Below are 15,612 nucleotides of genomic sequence, written 5' to 3' on the forward strand. Positions count from 1 at the left end.
TTTGCTCTACACCACAGCCCATCCTTGTCACTCCTGTGTGCAGTCATCACTTCTCCTCCCCTGCCATCTGCTCCCAGCACGGCAGCGTGGGTACCAAGGCAGAAAGTGAGGGTTTATGTGCCCACACACCCCATGAGCACAGACAGGGCAGCCTGGCTCTCTGGGCCCAGAGAGCCCTGGGCATGGATGTAATTCCATCCAATTACAGCCACGACCTGCTGGAGCCATCACTAGTGCTGCACTGGGTGGTGTCACACCCGGCCGGGTGTTAGGGTGTCACTGCCTGTGCAGGGACTGTGGGGACACTCTTCCCATGATCTGTCCCTGCTGGGACAGCTGCAGCAGTGATTCCATGTTGTTGGAGTCTGAAAAACAGAGGCCTCTCTGAGTTCCTCAGAGAGAGATCAACAAGCTGCAGTGAGAGCTGGAAAACAGAGTCCTAGATATCAGGGTAGAAAAGAAGCCTTTAAACAAGTCTCCGTGAAAGCTCCAAAACATAGTTTTAGACATAATAAAAACACAGTAAGAATATAGCTTACATTTTTCAGATAGAACCGATAGACCATATGCACAGATTATACATAAACTTTCGTACTGAGAAACTAGAATTCTAATAGATTAAGAAGAAATGCTTCAGATTCATGTTTTTAGTTTATTGGGTAACTTGTAAATAAGAATCCATGCACTGGAGTGAGAATTCTCTCACTCTCTCTCTTCGCTCACCTTTCCTCCACCATCATCATCATCACTTCCACATGAAGAAGAAGATGAAGAAGAAGAAAAAGAAGAAAGAACACAAGATTTAAAAACCAGGGAGCATTTGCCTCTCAAGACTCTGTAGCAGGCTGCAACTTCAGCCTTCTCAGGGCCTTGCACCAGGAGCTGCTTCTATTTCTAATCAGGACTTTACTTCTATTTGGGACTCTATGCTGAAAGCTTTTAGTGTGGACTTGAACACTTGGGACTCTTTGCCTTTTGATAAATAGCTTTATAGCAATTAATAACTGCTCAGCTCTTTTAAAGAAAACAAACAATCCCACACCTTGTCTCAGGGCCAGCCTTTGCCAGGAGCCTTGGAATCCCCTGCTTCTGTAGACTTGTGCCTTGAAACAGACATTTCAAAAGTGCCTCAAAATAAACACTAATAGCTGCTGGGTCAAGCTATTTGCTGCTCAGTAGACACATGGGGCTTCTTCTTGCAGCCTTCTCCGCTTCCATTTGACTCCTTTGTTAAAAATGCTGAGGAAAAGATACTTTTATTTTATAAATTAGACTATTATCTCAGATGCACCTTTTCTCTTCCCTTAATGAAAAGAAAGTTTCTACAGCATGTCAAATAAATAGCCTTTAAGTACAATACAGTCAACTTCTTCTAACGTGTGTCTTGGAAAACGGGGAGTTCTCATGTTAGGTCCAGCTGTGCATCTGTATCCCTCAGAACCCCAGCAGGATGATCAGCATCTCTGCACCCCAGGAGAAAGCAGCACCACCTCCTTTATTACCAGTGACATCCACTTTCAAAAGCACTCTCTCTTCTCAGTTTTCTTTTGGGCTTTTCTTCTCACTCCTGCCATTGCTCAGCCTGTGAGGGAATGCTCTAACCTCAGGCCTTACTCTGGCTCCCAGAGCCTCATTTTTTGAAACAGTGAGATTTCCCAGCATCCTCAAGCCACTTCACATCCTCCTGTCCTTTTTCTAACATATGCCCTATCCCTTCATTTTTGTTTACTATTCTTATCCCCTTTACTATTTCCCCCCATTTTTTTATTGATCAGTTTTTCTTTTTACCCTCTTCCCTTCAACTCTTTGCTTCTCTTTTTTCTCCCTGCTCCATTCTAGTGACACTTTCTGGCTAGATGTATTGCCCACTGTGCTGAGGGGAAGCAGTGCATCTGAATTCAAGCTGCACTGTACAACGAGAGCAGTACCATATATGCTTACAGAAACAGCAAATCAAACTCTGAGTGTTCTCGTCTCCCCGTGCTAAATTCCCAGAGCCAAATGCCTCCCATTACCAAAACAATTTTAAATAAAGCTAAGGGAATGATTAAATGAGAAATAATGGGGCATTTAAAGCCCAGTTTGCAGCACTCAGCTGCTCTCACTTCAATAGCTGCACTGCTCACCTTCCATCAGGCCCCTGTTCTGCAGAGCAGTCTCTGTTTGCCGGCGCGCTCCCCACTCTGCCAGAGATGATACAGACACCCTGCACTGCCACATCAGCAATACATATCCCTCTCCCTTGCCTAAGATTAAAACGAGTACATTAATTTATTTTCTATTACAGGCTACAGCACAAATCAGAGAGGAGAGGGAGCACATCCTGCTCTTGGCTTTGTGCTCAGAGCTGAGCATCGCCCCACAGACATGGAGCCTCTCTGCACACACTTGGCCAACACTTTTCTGGCAAACTCTCAGATACTTCTGCATAAAATGGGTGTCAGGAAATAACTACTGCCCTGGGATGACATGATTTTGTGCTTTTTATACTTACAGCAAGTAAATGCCAACCTACCTTCTGACTACATCTTTTTCGGATAGGCCCTGGCCAGCTGGGTGGGGGTAGAGCACATCTGGGTGACATGTTCCCTTCATGGCCAAGGGAATATCACCTGAGAAATACAAGTGCTTTAATTGAAAGCAATCAAAAATCGGAGTGATGCCAAGAAATCCTTTTTTAAAGCCTTGAATAAAACAAAAATCAAACTGAGAAATTAGTTGTTCAGAAGTCAGGAGAGCTAGCTAGAAGGAGATAATGCTATGTGTTTATAGCTTCTATGTATTTTCTCTCCATTTTACTGAGAATCATTTCTAAACTGGCTGACACTTGTGTGAATTATGAGATCTGGCTCTAGAGGCTGTAGATACAGGCAGTGACTAAACACACATATACTGCACCCGTCCTGCTGACACAGGGCACTTTCTTGCTCTGCTAAAGGGATGCAGAGGAAGTAAAAAAGAAATGCTCATGTTTAAATTCACGTTCAGAAAAGGTAATTCTTCTTGTCAGTGAAAACCAACAGAATATTTACACAGATGTACATGGATACACATACACCTGTGCAGGCACTGTGGGGGGGAAGGAGGGAGAATGAGACACAGGAAAATCATAAAGATCTTACTGTTCTCACCAAAACACTCCAGTCCTGTTAACAGGAGAGGATCCAATCCTTGTATACAAGCAAATTTCCTAGGCTGTGGTCTAATATGTACATTTTGCTTTTTATTTAGCTATACTCTTGGACTACTGAGTTACAGATTTAAAATACACAGAATCAGTGTAGGGTAGTCTAAGGAAAAGCAGAAATAGGCTCCTCCTTAAGACTCAATTGAATTACTCAGAAAAGATTAATTAAAACTTAATTCTCTTTTGACACAAAATGTCCTGTTTGCTAGTTCTTGGTATGTCTATTACCTAGTTTCCATTAGGAGATATTATGGTCTGTAATGAAATAAACTTCAAGGACCCTGTGGAATTAAACAAAAAGTTTACTGTGTTCTGAGAGCTGCAGAAGCAGTGAGGCTCCAGTGCAAACTGGCTTGCTTAATGAGAAAATGTTTACATGTCATCACTGAATTCACATCAGGGACCTCTGTCTTTCCTTTTTAAGGTACAGAAGGGCAAATAATGAGTGTAGATTGGAAAGCAGCTTGATTTACAAGTGACAGACAAAAGTCAGGTCGTTATTTGATCTCTCCAAAAATCGAGGGGGGGTGGGGAGGGGAAGGAGGGTATTTCCTTCAACCCTGAAAACAGCTTTGTAACTAGAAAAAGAATTATTAAACAGGAAAGACCATTGGCACCTCCAGCACATGGCTGTGGTTTTACTGTCAGTATTTGGGGAAGCCATCCAGGGAATCACCTACATTAGGGATCAGCGTGAGTGAATTAGATACAAAAGTGAGGACATTTACATTGCAACTGGTGCTTCAGGTCTGACACACTACAAAACACTGCTTTGTGTTTTACCATAACCCACTTGGAGCCTAACAAGGCATTTGACATACCCCCCAAAATGGACCTGGGGGCAGAGCCTGGCTCTAGATGACATAAGGGAGAATTTCACTGTAGTGTTGAATTAACAGTAGCACAAAGAGTCACTGCCCCCTTTAACTGGACAAGAAAAATCAGTTTGAGAGAGAAAGAGCAAACATTATTTGTGTCCCTTTTTTCTGCATATTCTCATTTTATGACACTTGCAAGGACACTATGAAATCCTCAGTATCGTAAGTCTTGGCCTCAGAAGCTGGCTCTGATATCAAAAGGGTAATATTTGTGTTGGCTGTTTGGGGTGCTGTAACAGAGCCCACCATACAGGTATTCACCACATCCCAAAACTGTGCTTCCAGATACACAGCCAGCAGCCTTGCACTGGAAATGTAAACACAAGCTGCTGTTTTAGTGCAATCACACAAATGTAGTAGCTTATGTTCTCTTTTCCTTTATTTCCAGAATGGACAGGGTGTCTGAATCAAGCTACAGCTAATACTTTTTCTTTTTTCTCCTTTTTTCTTCTCCCTAAGTGCCCAGTCAATTAAATATTGCTTATACAAGGAATTCTTATTTGCCTTACTCCTACAATGACAGTTGACAATGTTCAGACTAAAGGATGCAAAAATCTGTTTTTCCCTAGACAGTAAAAATACAAATAGAAATCAAACCCAAGCAGACTAATAAAGGACTACAAGAGCGAACAATGCTTTGTGAATTTGAAAGGTTACATCACTTGGTTCAAAATAAACCTGAAATCCTAAGTCTGCTCTGAGATTTTTGCCTTCCCTATTCACAATATTCTTCCCTTTGTCATATAGATAGCTGTTCACAAAGGAGTTCACTGACATCACCTTCCTCATCTGGTCCAAATTGCCCAAAGTGATGAAAACCCAAAGGTATTCCAGGAAGTGACCTTGGAGGTGCCTTAGTGATTCAAAATTCAGAGAAGACTGAAAGTCTGACTCTGTAAGCATCACAGCTCTAGCTCTAAGGAAAACCTGCTCACCTAGGCAGCAGCTGCCTTTTAAAGGACAACAGCAGATTCCCCAGTTGACAAGACATCTGCTACAGTTTCCCACAATTACTGATTTACAAAGGAAGTAAGAGCTGTTTTGCATCACGTATGCCAATAGCTGGGATTTTTCCCTTCTTACCCTTCAGCTTGTGTTACCTCTAATGAGACAAGATGACAATGCCTGCTCAGAAATGAAAACAAGAGGGGGAATTCTACAGGACAAAGATAGTTTACTTTTTTTCTCCTCTGAACTGATCTGTTAGCTTTCCTCTGAGAAGCTGGCCAAACTGAAAATCACAGGTCTGTGCTGCTCTCACCCTCTGGTAGATAGATAGACAGACAGACAGATAGATAGATAAGATACAAAGTACCTCTTCCCAAAACACACCTGGCTTGGCAAAATATAAATTAAATCAACATGATTTTGCAACACAAAAGCCACCCTCTCACTTTTGCTGAGGACTATTTGAAATAAAGATGGATCATAGTGTGAGTCATTTATCTCTCCTCTCTGATGCATTCACACACGCCTACCACTGCAGGGGGATTCAGAGGAATGACCTGAATCTCAAGCACCCGTGGGTTTGCAAACAAAACCCAGCCAATGAGGTCATACAAAGCCAGGCCTAAATGTATGGCTTCCCCTTTGCCCCTGGCTTGCTCCTCTCAATATTTCAAGCAGTGGAAGTGCAGGAGAAACAAGGAGTGGTGCCACGTAACAAAACCATCACAGAGCAGCTCCAGAGTATGGCATTCCCATTTCACAGGGGGGTTATTCAAGCAAGCAGACTAGGTGAAATCCCAGTTGACCACAATACTTGCACTTATTTTAATTGTTTATTGAAAACAGCAGGCCAGATGCAAAACTAAGGGAGATTGAAGAAAAAGAAACATTGGCTTTGTTAACAGGCTCAGCTTCCTCTGCACGAACCACACACAAAATCAATTCTTCACCTTACATGATAAAAAAAAGCTGAACTGTTAATAGTAACATGAGAGGGAAAAGACAGAGATAGCAAAGAAAAGAAGAGGTGCCAGGAAGGTCTGGTCATAGAAAGGTTTGTTTTGGCAGCAGGTGGGTGGGATGGATGATGCAGAGGTGCACTCCAGGGATAAGGAAGCAGAAAGCAAGAGATGCTGGAGGAGAAGGTCCATGATAAGGGATGGAGCCAGGCCTAACATGAGGCTGGGAAGAGCCTCACTTTGTAGTTATTCTGCTTTGGTTGGTCCTCAGAACAGTGGCTCAGGAGCAGGCTTACATGCCTGCACAGCGTTCCCTCTCTGCTGACTCATACCACCAACTTCCAAAGCACATAAAATTGAGAAGAATGAATGCAAGTGTCAGGAGATCTTCCCCTGTTCCCAGCAGCCTAAAAAGGAACTTGTTTATGCCACCTATGAAAGAGCTGTGACACATTCCTTCAGTGATTGAATGACCCCACTAGTATCACTTTTGCTAGCCAACATTGAGCATATTTTTCTTCAATTCATCTTTCCAGTGTGATTCATTCCACACATCCACTTGGAAAAACATGCTCAGCACCACCACAGCAGCTGCACAGCAAAGTCCATCACTATACTGATAGATCATGGTTTCATTGCTTGTCCAAACACAGACAACAAGGAGCACACAAATCCTGTCCCTGAGCTTTACTGTCTCAGCAAATGACAAAGCAAATCCATCCAGGACAATGAAGCAAAACTGAAAGAGCTCCAAGCCCCAAATGCCAGCATGGACAAGATTTGAATACACGCTCTGAAGATCCAAACTGAGAACAGCACTCTGCATCACCTGCAACAAGTTAGTCCTTAGAGAATGGTATTACCTTCAGGTTTGGTTTGGAACAGCCATCAGCAATTACTCCATCTTAGCCACCATTATTCCAGAACGGATGAAAACCAGGAGCAGTAAAATACTCCAAACCCCTGCACCCTTGTATGTTGTTCTGGGGAGTATTTCAACACACATCTTTGTGTGTCCTGCAGAAAGAATCCCTTCCTGCACCTACCCAGTGTAAGGAGCACAACAGCTCCAGCTCCCAGTTACTCTGAGTTGTTGATGGAATTTCCAAAGAGTAGTTTTGAGTGCCATTTTTGGATTCGGAGTCTGGCAGGTCTGGCTGCTCTCACTTAAGACTAAATCAAATGCTTCTCAGGCTTTCCTGTCTAAACCATATTGTTCCTTCTGGGCCCTTTGGCTATATTTTATGAAATAACTGATGTTCTGTATCTCCAGGGGGCAATTTATTACTGCTTTTAGCAACAAAGAACCTTATGATCTAATATATCTCTTCCAATTCTGTCTTTTGAGATTTCTATAATTTTTTCCAGATATTTTTATTTTGTTCCCAAAGAATGCTTTGTGTACCCTATAATTTGTGCCATGCATATTTCTTGGTCTGAAAAAGACACTGCCTTTCCATAGAAGCCTTTCCAGCTACTACCTATGCAGAAGCATTCTCTGGGGCAGAGTGCATGGAATTATTTAGTATTTTCTTAATTTTGGCTGACTCCAGAAAATTCACTATTATTCCACTTTCTTCCATCCCTAGCATTCCTCTGTGCTTTCCTCAACCCTCACTGGCACACTCCCATACCCCAGCCTGCCCAGCTCACTCTGACTGGCTCGTTGTATGCAAGCAATTTTAAGAAAATGGTCTTCAGAGAAAAGCTCTGTTCCCCCAGTCAGGTCTGGTAACTCTCAAGCAGCACCAGTAACATAATGAGATCCTGAAACTGGCCATAGAAGAAACTTAACTCCAGCCCAAGAGCCTACACAGGCAGATGTTTGAAGGAGGGTTTTACCAAGCACCTCGTACACATTTACTTCAGCTGGGCACCAAAATGGGCACAGCTTGCAAATGAGCTTGCTCCCCATGCAGTTTACATATGGGGCTCAATTCCAGGTGCACTAGCATCCTGTTATGAGCTGCTTTTTGAGGGAAAGATCCAAAGGCAATGAAGGATTAGAAACCTGGGAGACAGCATGGCCCAGACCTGCTTTAGACATTCCAAAGAGGCTCTTAATTTGCTGCTTTTTGTACTACATATAGACACACACACACACACATAAATGCACTTTTTTTCCCCCCACATAAACCCCACCTGCTTTTGCTGCTTCTCAAGAAGGATGGTTTTGAAATATTCCTTCCAAAGCTAGGAGAGATGTTTTCAGTGTTGGGGTTTATTAAGTTCCTGTGGCAGCTATTTCCAAGGCTGCTTTTGTCACACATTTCTTTGCAAGAGACCAAGAATGGCAGAGGGGCTTTCAGATAAGCATTTCAATTGCAACCTTTATACTAAAGTGTAATAGGAGCATCGGGGAATTAAATAAAATTATATTTTTCCTAGATGTCTGCTTAAAAAGGAAATTCAAGATTTTATGGATGCCCCAGAGACAAACTATTACATTACATTCCTCACTGTTCTTATTTGAGTTCTGTCTGTTTGAGCACCTCAAATAGCACAGAATCATTCATAAAGAATGGGCAAGAGAGACTGTGTCCCATCAATATTTCAAGCTTGGTTACCAAATCAAGAGAAATTCATGAGTTCTGCTCCAGCTCAACATTTTCAGGTTTGATACTATTGTTTGACAGTTTAGAGGGTTTTCCCTCTGCATTCTCATTGTCATCAATATTTTATATAATGTTCCAGTTGATACTATTGTAATATTTATTAATTTTTTTACTTGGCTGTACTAACCACTTTTTTCTTTTCTCTTTCAGCAGGGAGAAATTCACACTCATTTGCTATTTGTGGGGTGATGACATAGTGTGAAGAAACAGTAATGATGACTGACTGATAGAAGACACCATATGTTCTCTTCATTTTTCTCTGTGCTATTTCCAAGACATGAATAAAGACTCAGTATAAGATAAGCTTTCCTATATATAGTATAAAAAAAATTGACCTTTTTTCCCCAAATAACTGGCACAATGGGAGAAATGATATTTTTTTCCTAAAGCATTCAAACAGTATTGCTATAAATATCAGGCTCCAAATTACCAAGATAAATAATTTCCAGTCTTTTCCACCAGAATAATTTTACATGTATCCAGGCACCAGAAACAATGTTACAGTTAATTCCACGCACCCCCAAATGTTCTCCATCTTTCCATAGCAAACATTTTGAAAATATAAGTTGCATTTGCTGATGACTAAGCAAAGGTAAACAATTCCTTCCGGTCTTAAACTAAATTCTGCATAGGGCTCTAACTGACTGTGTGCAATGCATGATAATCAGAAATCCTGATTATAAACACAGTACGAGCATCACTGGATCACGATACTAGATTATATGCTGGGGTGTTTCTTTGCACCCTGAGTGTCTGAGTCCATGCAACTAATAAAACACAAGATTCCCTTCAATAAATATTTCCTTTGCTTTAACATGTTTAACTATAAAAATAATGGGAAATCTCATTTCCTAGAAATAACAGAATAAAAATATTTTCTTGTTCTAGCATATGCATTTATGCAAATACATTCTTTTCCTAAATAAATATTATCCTTTTTTTTTTCTCTCTGTTCTTTTTGTTCATTCTACCCTCTCAAAACCAAGGCTTTGTGATTTTTTTCCTCTTCCTCATAACTTTGTAATAGCCACTAACCAGCCCCAGACTACAGCAGAGCCACACACATATCTGCTAATAAGCAGTCAGGAGCAGAAACAAAGAAGTAAACAAAAGGGATTCACATTGCCTTCTGTTCCATTGGAGACAGAGAAGGAAAAAAATAAAAATCAATCCTCCAAACAAAAAGTAACCCCCCAGAAATCGCTGGTTTAAGATACCTTATTTTTCAAATTCACAGGAGTTTTTTGTAAGTAATAGAGCCACAATTGGAGGAAAACATAATTGTGAGTCTTGCAAGGCAGCAGAGCACAGAACTCGCTGTCAATGGAGCTAGTGCCAGGACTCTTGTTTGGGCTTTGTTTTCAAGGTCATCCATTTAAAGCATTTTTCATAACATAACCTGAATAAAGAACACAGAGCCCCATTCTGCTTGCCCTGCTCACAAAGGCGCCCAGCACAGATGTAGCAGGAAAGGTTCCTTATGCCAGGAGATGGCCCTTGGAGGATGTTTTCTCCCCGGTCACCTGCCATAGCAACAGACATCCAGCAATGCCTTACATTTATAGTATGCAACTCACTTTACCCAGTTATAGACTTATTATTTTGCTGTGGCAGCTTATGCACCCTGCACCACAGACAGCAGGACAGAAGGGGCTCAGGTGAAGCAATGACTGTAGTTTTTACATGTTATTCTTCCTTTGAACTCCAAGTGGCATTAATGCATCTTCCTTCCCCTGGAAAGCTGTCATGTGCACCTTCTTTTCCTATGACAATGGAATTACATAAAGTCTGATCTCAAAACTCTCATTTAAATGTTTCATCCTATCAGCAATGAGCTGGCTTGCTTAAGGACTACAAACTTGGGTCCCTAATCAATACTTTAATAAATAACACCTACTTAGAACAATCGACTGCTAAGGAGCAGACTAAGTATAATGTATTTCTGCTAATCTAGTCACAGGATAAATGTCATAGTTTATTTATAAGACACACCTGAAATTTTTCTGAGGGCTGTAGATAGGCTCCATCTTGCCACTTGACATGTCACATTGTACATACACAACGTCAGGTTACGGAGGGTGGTGGGCGCACGCTCAAGGCAGCGCATCTGGCGTTGCTTGTTGGCAAGCTCCCGATGCCCCCGGGCTGCCAGAGCTCAGCTCCGTGGCTCCCTGGCAGCAAGGGCAGCTCCCGGGACACACTCTGCAAATTGAGGAGTGGGTGCAGAGCACAGCCAGGCTTGGGGGGCTTGATGCCAGGCTCTGGGGGCACTATTCAGTCTAATTAAACGACCGCTTCTTTGCACTGGCAATAGCCACCGAGGCGATTCCTGGGCATGACAGCCATACCCTCCTTTTACTCTCATGAGAGTCTTTATTCTGCTGCACAGTTAACTGGGAAAAGCCTCTTTGTACTTCAGGGTGAGAAATAGCCAGCAGAGAGTGCAAGAGGTCCCTTCTGTGCTGTTACTCCACAGTTCGTATCCAGGCTCAAGACAAGGCACCTTGGCGCCCACCATGCCCTGGCTACAGTGTGTCAGCTCCAATTTGTTGTTCGAGGACACCATTACTTCAATTCTCTTCCAATTACTTCCGTGTCTGCCCTTGAGGTGTGTGTTCACAACCTTCCTTTGAGTGCAAGTATGGGCCACCGATCTTCCCAACCAGTCTCAACACACATACGCATTCTACAAACTGCAGCCCGGAGGAGACGCCCGGCAGGATGCTTGTAACCACACGGAGGATATGGAGGAGCCTCCCTTCTCCGTTCCTCCCAGACGACACCCGGCAGCAGGGGAGCAGAGGCTTCCCCCGCAGCCTGCCCGGGACCTTTCCTCCCTCCCCGCAACGTGCGCCTCGGGGGTGCAGTATTCCGCCGGGAGCCGCGCGGGCCGAGGCGGGGGATGCGGGAGCCGGGAGCGCGCAGGGCGGTCGCAGGGCGGTCACAGGCTCGGCCAGCAGCGCCCCGCTCCGCGCCGAACTGCCCTGCAGACAACGCACGATCCGCCGGCCGCTCCCCGCCGCGGCCGGCGCCGCCGGAACGTGTCAAACTTGAGAGGCGAGAGCACCTCTGGAAAGGCGGCGGTCCCGGCCGGCCCCGCCCGCGCCGCGGCGAGGGAAGATGCGCCGGGGGCGCGGCAGGACCGGGGGCGCTCCCCGCCGGAGGCCGCCGCACCTGCTCCCGGAGGTGCGCGCTGGGCGCGGGGCGGCGGCCGCGGCCGCGAGCGGTGCCGGGGCCGGCGGGGCGGGGGGCGGGAGGCGGGGAGGGGGGCGGCGGCCTCCCGTCTCCGGGCGGGCCGTCCCGCTTCACTCTCTCCTCCCCGCCGAGGATCGCGGGCGCGGAGCCGCGGCTGCGGCGCGCAGGGCGGCGGCGGCGGGAGCGGCGCGGAGGATGCGCTGAGCGAGCGCTGAGCGAGCGCGGGAGGCGGCGCGGCCGCGGCTCAGGTCAGTGGCCAGACCCCCTGTACCCGGGCCCGGGAGGCGCTTCGCCACCCGGATCCCCGCATCCCCCGGCCGCTCCCCAACTTTTCCCCGCACCACTTCGGGAAAGTGACCAAACTTGCGGCGGGGCCGCGCTGGGGCCCCTCTTCCCGTGTCCCCTCCTTATCGCCGGCGGCGCTACCCCCCGACCTCATGGCTCTCTCCCGGCGCCGTGGTTCCCAGTGCCGGTAATTGTGGGGCGGAGGAGCGGCGGCCGCGCTCGGGGCCGGGCGCGGTGCGGGGCGCGTCCCCTCCGCCCCAGCCCGCTCCGCTCCCTTCGCGGCCGGCCCAGCCCCGCTCGGGCACGGGGACACCGGGACCGGCACCCGCCTCCGGGTGAGGATGGAGCCGGCGGCTTCGACGGGCTGAAGGCTCGTGGGCGCGGGTCCGGCATGGGTTTCTGTAATGAAAATGACGGCATCCAAAGCAAACTAGTTGATAAATGCAGGCATCTCCCTCGACGGGAAAGCCAGTTCACCCGGAGTTCAGTCTATGCGAGCAGGAGCGGTATGAGGGGACACAGAGGTATTTTTAAATTTCTGAAGTTATCTTTACAGAACAGGGGGTTTCTCTGGGCGCTGTTCTCCCGCAGGAGTGCTTTTCGGCACGTCCCAATTCCCCTGCCCGGCCTCACCGGCATCTCAACCTTGCAATGCCCCTTTACACCTCACCCGACCCTCCAGAACGGGTATGTTCAAATGACGGCAAACATACAGCAAAGAATGATGTGTACAAGTACCTTAGTACCAGTGCTGGTGGCGGGTGACCGGACAGCACCCTGCTGACGTCTGGGATTCCCGGGTGCTGGCTGTAGAAGTAGCCAGGAATGATACCCGGTCGTAGCCGTGTCTTTAGTGTTTTAAGATTTTCCAGGGGTTAGGAAAACCCCTTACTGTAATTGTGTCATAATATTTCTTTCTGTCTGTAGCTGACTAATGTTGCATGTAGATTAACATGTTTTAAAAAAACCCCTAAGATGCTCTTTTTTTAAAGTTAGACACCTACCCTGAAATTATGGTATTTTATTGCAAGATTTAAAAGTTGCAGCTATTGAGAGAATAGGCTGTATCTACAGTACCAGAGAGAGAGGGTGAATAGTAAACCTGAACGGTCCCAGAAATAAAAACTGGAAATGCTGCCGCTAAATCTATTTTGCTTATTAATGATGCCCACCATTTGACAAGAAAGCTATCTTCAGTTTATCCTGAGAAAAATTCATTTCATTGGATACCTGGTGTCTCATCAATTCCTTTCATGTCCTTGGGATTTTCCCTTTTCCAGGCTCAGGCCACAGCAGCTCTCTGTGTTGGGGATAACGGTTAAGCTCTTCTTTTGAATTCATGAGCTTCCAAATTAAACTTTTGCTGACACCTGCTACCTTGCCTGGTTGAGCATAATGACAGTGTCACCCAGGCCACTAGAGCTCTGCCACCAAATGAAGTAAATCGCAAACAAAAATAATTGTAAGGTGCCTGGACTAGGTAACAATGATTTGGGGGACATCTGGGAAACTCTGGTTACTGGAAATCCAATCAAAGTCTGCTTCTAATGGAGCAAACTTTCCAACAGTAATCACAGCCAGGAATTAAATCCATAGAGTAGATGGCAACAGAGATTAATAATCATCATCAATTAGCTGATGGAATCAAACAGAACAAAACGAGGGTAAACAAAGACCTGTCTCCCCCTCCCCCTTGAATCCAGTCCCACCTTCCTTTATCCAGAGTCAAGGATCTCTCCTGAGCACTGATTTCAAGTGCCAAAAAATTTAGCAGGTGTCATAACATAAGGTCAAGACTTAATTATTTATATGGAGACATCAATCATCCTGTGGGGATGATTTATTTATAAATCGCCAGAGCTGTAACACAAGACAGTGAATTCTGATTTCCTCATGCTCCTTCCTGAAGGGACCAGGAAAGTCCACGCTTTGGCCAAATGGCCTCAGGAGCCTATAGAAGCTTTTGCCCAGCCCCACATGGACGAGGCTTTTCTACACCTTTTAGATCCTGCAACCAAAATACCACTGGGGAAATCTCATGAATATTTGCTGCATCTCAGTAATGAACATTTACTGATTATGGATTATCTGGAGAATTTAGCTTTTTAAACATTATTCAAATTTTTATGTTTATGTAAGCTAATAAGACTGAGGAGATTCAGTAACTACTCTTAGCCTTATGGTATTTGAAAAGAGTGTCCACGGGGCTTAGCTCAGCATCTTGCACAGTCACTTTCAAAAGACTAAAATAGAATTTTTCTGCCTGAAAAAAAACCACCCTATCTCTACTCAGTATAATGTTCTTTGCTCACAATTAATGCCCAAAATCAATTTTCTAATACGCTTTTTATGTTTCTGCTGAGCACAAACAGGATGGCACAGTAAAAGCTTTTATTGCCATCTGATTAGGCTGCAGTGGGGTAAGTAAGTGGCTTGGGCCAGCAGGGCTGCAAGATTGCTGTGCTGGATGCAGAAAAAACAGAGAAGGGCATGGGATGGTGAGCACCAGCCACAGTCCTGCTCTCAGGGTCTTTCAGAGAAATGTGATCAACTCTGTGGGCAGAAGCAGGATCAGGCCCATTAGGTTTTCTGATAGCTGGACAAAGTCATGAACATGTGTCTGGGCTGTTCCTTAACCTCCTCTTCTGGGATTTTGATGAAGGGTTAATTACAGCCAGGGATTCACAGAGTTTTGTCCATTTACTTATCTGTTAAGAGGAATCATGCTATTGATCTTATTCACATGGCTGTTTTTCAGGCAGGGAGGTGATTAACTGTGAGTGAAACTGGTAAAAAAAAGAATATAGGAAGAGAGATGGAAAGAAAAAGTTATGGTAAAAATAAGAGCTAGGATGGAAGATTTCTTTTGCTTTTCTGTCATTATCTTGTGAAGCTGTGTAGTCCAAACCCATCAGCTTTACCATCAAGAAAAGAGGAGCACAAGGAGTATCCAGGGTATCTTGTGATCTTTCTGAATTTTGGCAAGAGCAAGTCAATAAGCTCTCCTGAACATCCATTATTCTGTTCCCACTGATTTTAAAAGAAGACCATTTATCACTGTATTTCAGCGACAAAAATACTAACATAATGTTTCATGGGGTTTATAAGAGGGTGTGAAAAAGGATGGATGAGCTGGAAACGTCTTCAAGGAACAATGAAGACATTAAGAGTGTGGGAAAATATTGTTAGGAAATAACTAATTAGTGAGAAAACAGGAATTTAGGACCCAATTCAGTTATGAGATGTTCCTCAAGCACCCTCTGGATTTTGCTCAGAACTTGTGAAAAACATGAAAAATTCATAGTATTTCTTGTAGGCAAGACCAGTCATCTGCTTCTGTGTTTTTATGGTATAGTGGGTATATTTATAGCATTTAGTAATGCCAGCAACATTCAGTGTAAAGAGTAACAGATGCATGTATCGTGAAACAAGGCACTGGCAAGGCAGGTGGGAAATTATTTCCAAAATATTGCAGCAACCAGGCTGGGAGAAATCTAGGAATACAGTAAACATAACAGACCTAGGTAGCTTCAAGCAAAACCAGG

The 15,612-nt window shown here is 44.8% G+C and overlaps 1 protein-coding gene across 1 annotated transcript in view; it reads left to right on the forward strand.

The window, feature by feature from the left end:
- LOC134048144 (basic proline-rich protein-like) overlaps positions 1–12,851 on the forward strand; it is a 52,790-nt gene extending 39,939 nt beyond the window's left edge. The window contains exons 3-4 of the mRNA XM_062499742.1: positions 11,287–11,773; positions 12,067–12,851. Of these exons, the coding sequence (XP_062355726.1) occupies positions 11,287–11,773; positions 12,067–12,851 (1,272 nt within the window). The remainder of the gene's footprint in view (positions 1–11,286; positions 11,774–12,066) is intronic.
- The last annotated feature ends 2,761 nt before the right edge of the window (positions 12,852–15,612 follow it).

The sequence above is a fragment of the Cinclus cinclus genome, chromosome 11 (genome assembly GCF_963662255.1).
Source record: "Cinclus cinclus chromosome 11, bCinCin1.1, whole genome shotgun sequence".
Lineage (NCBI taxonomy): Eukaryota > Metazoa > Chordata > Aves > Passeriformes > Cinclidae > Cinclus > Cinclus cinclus.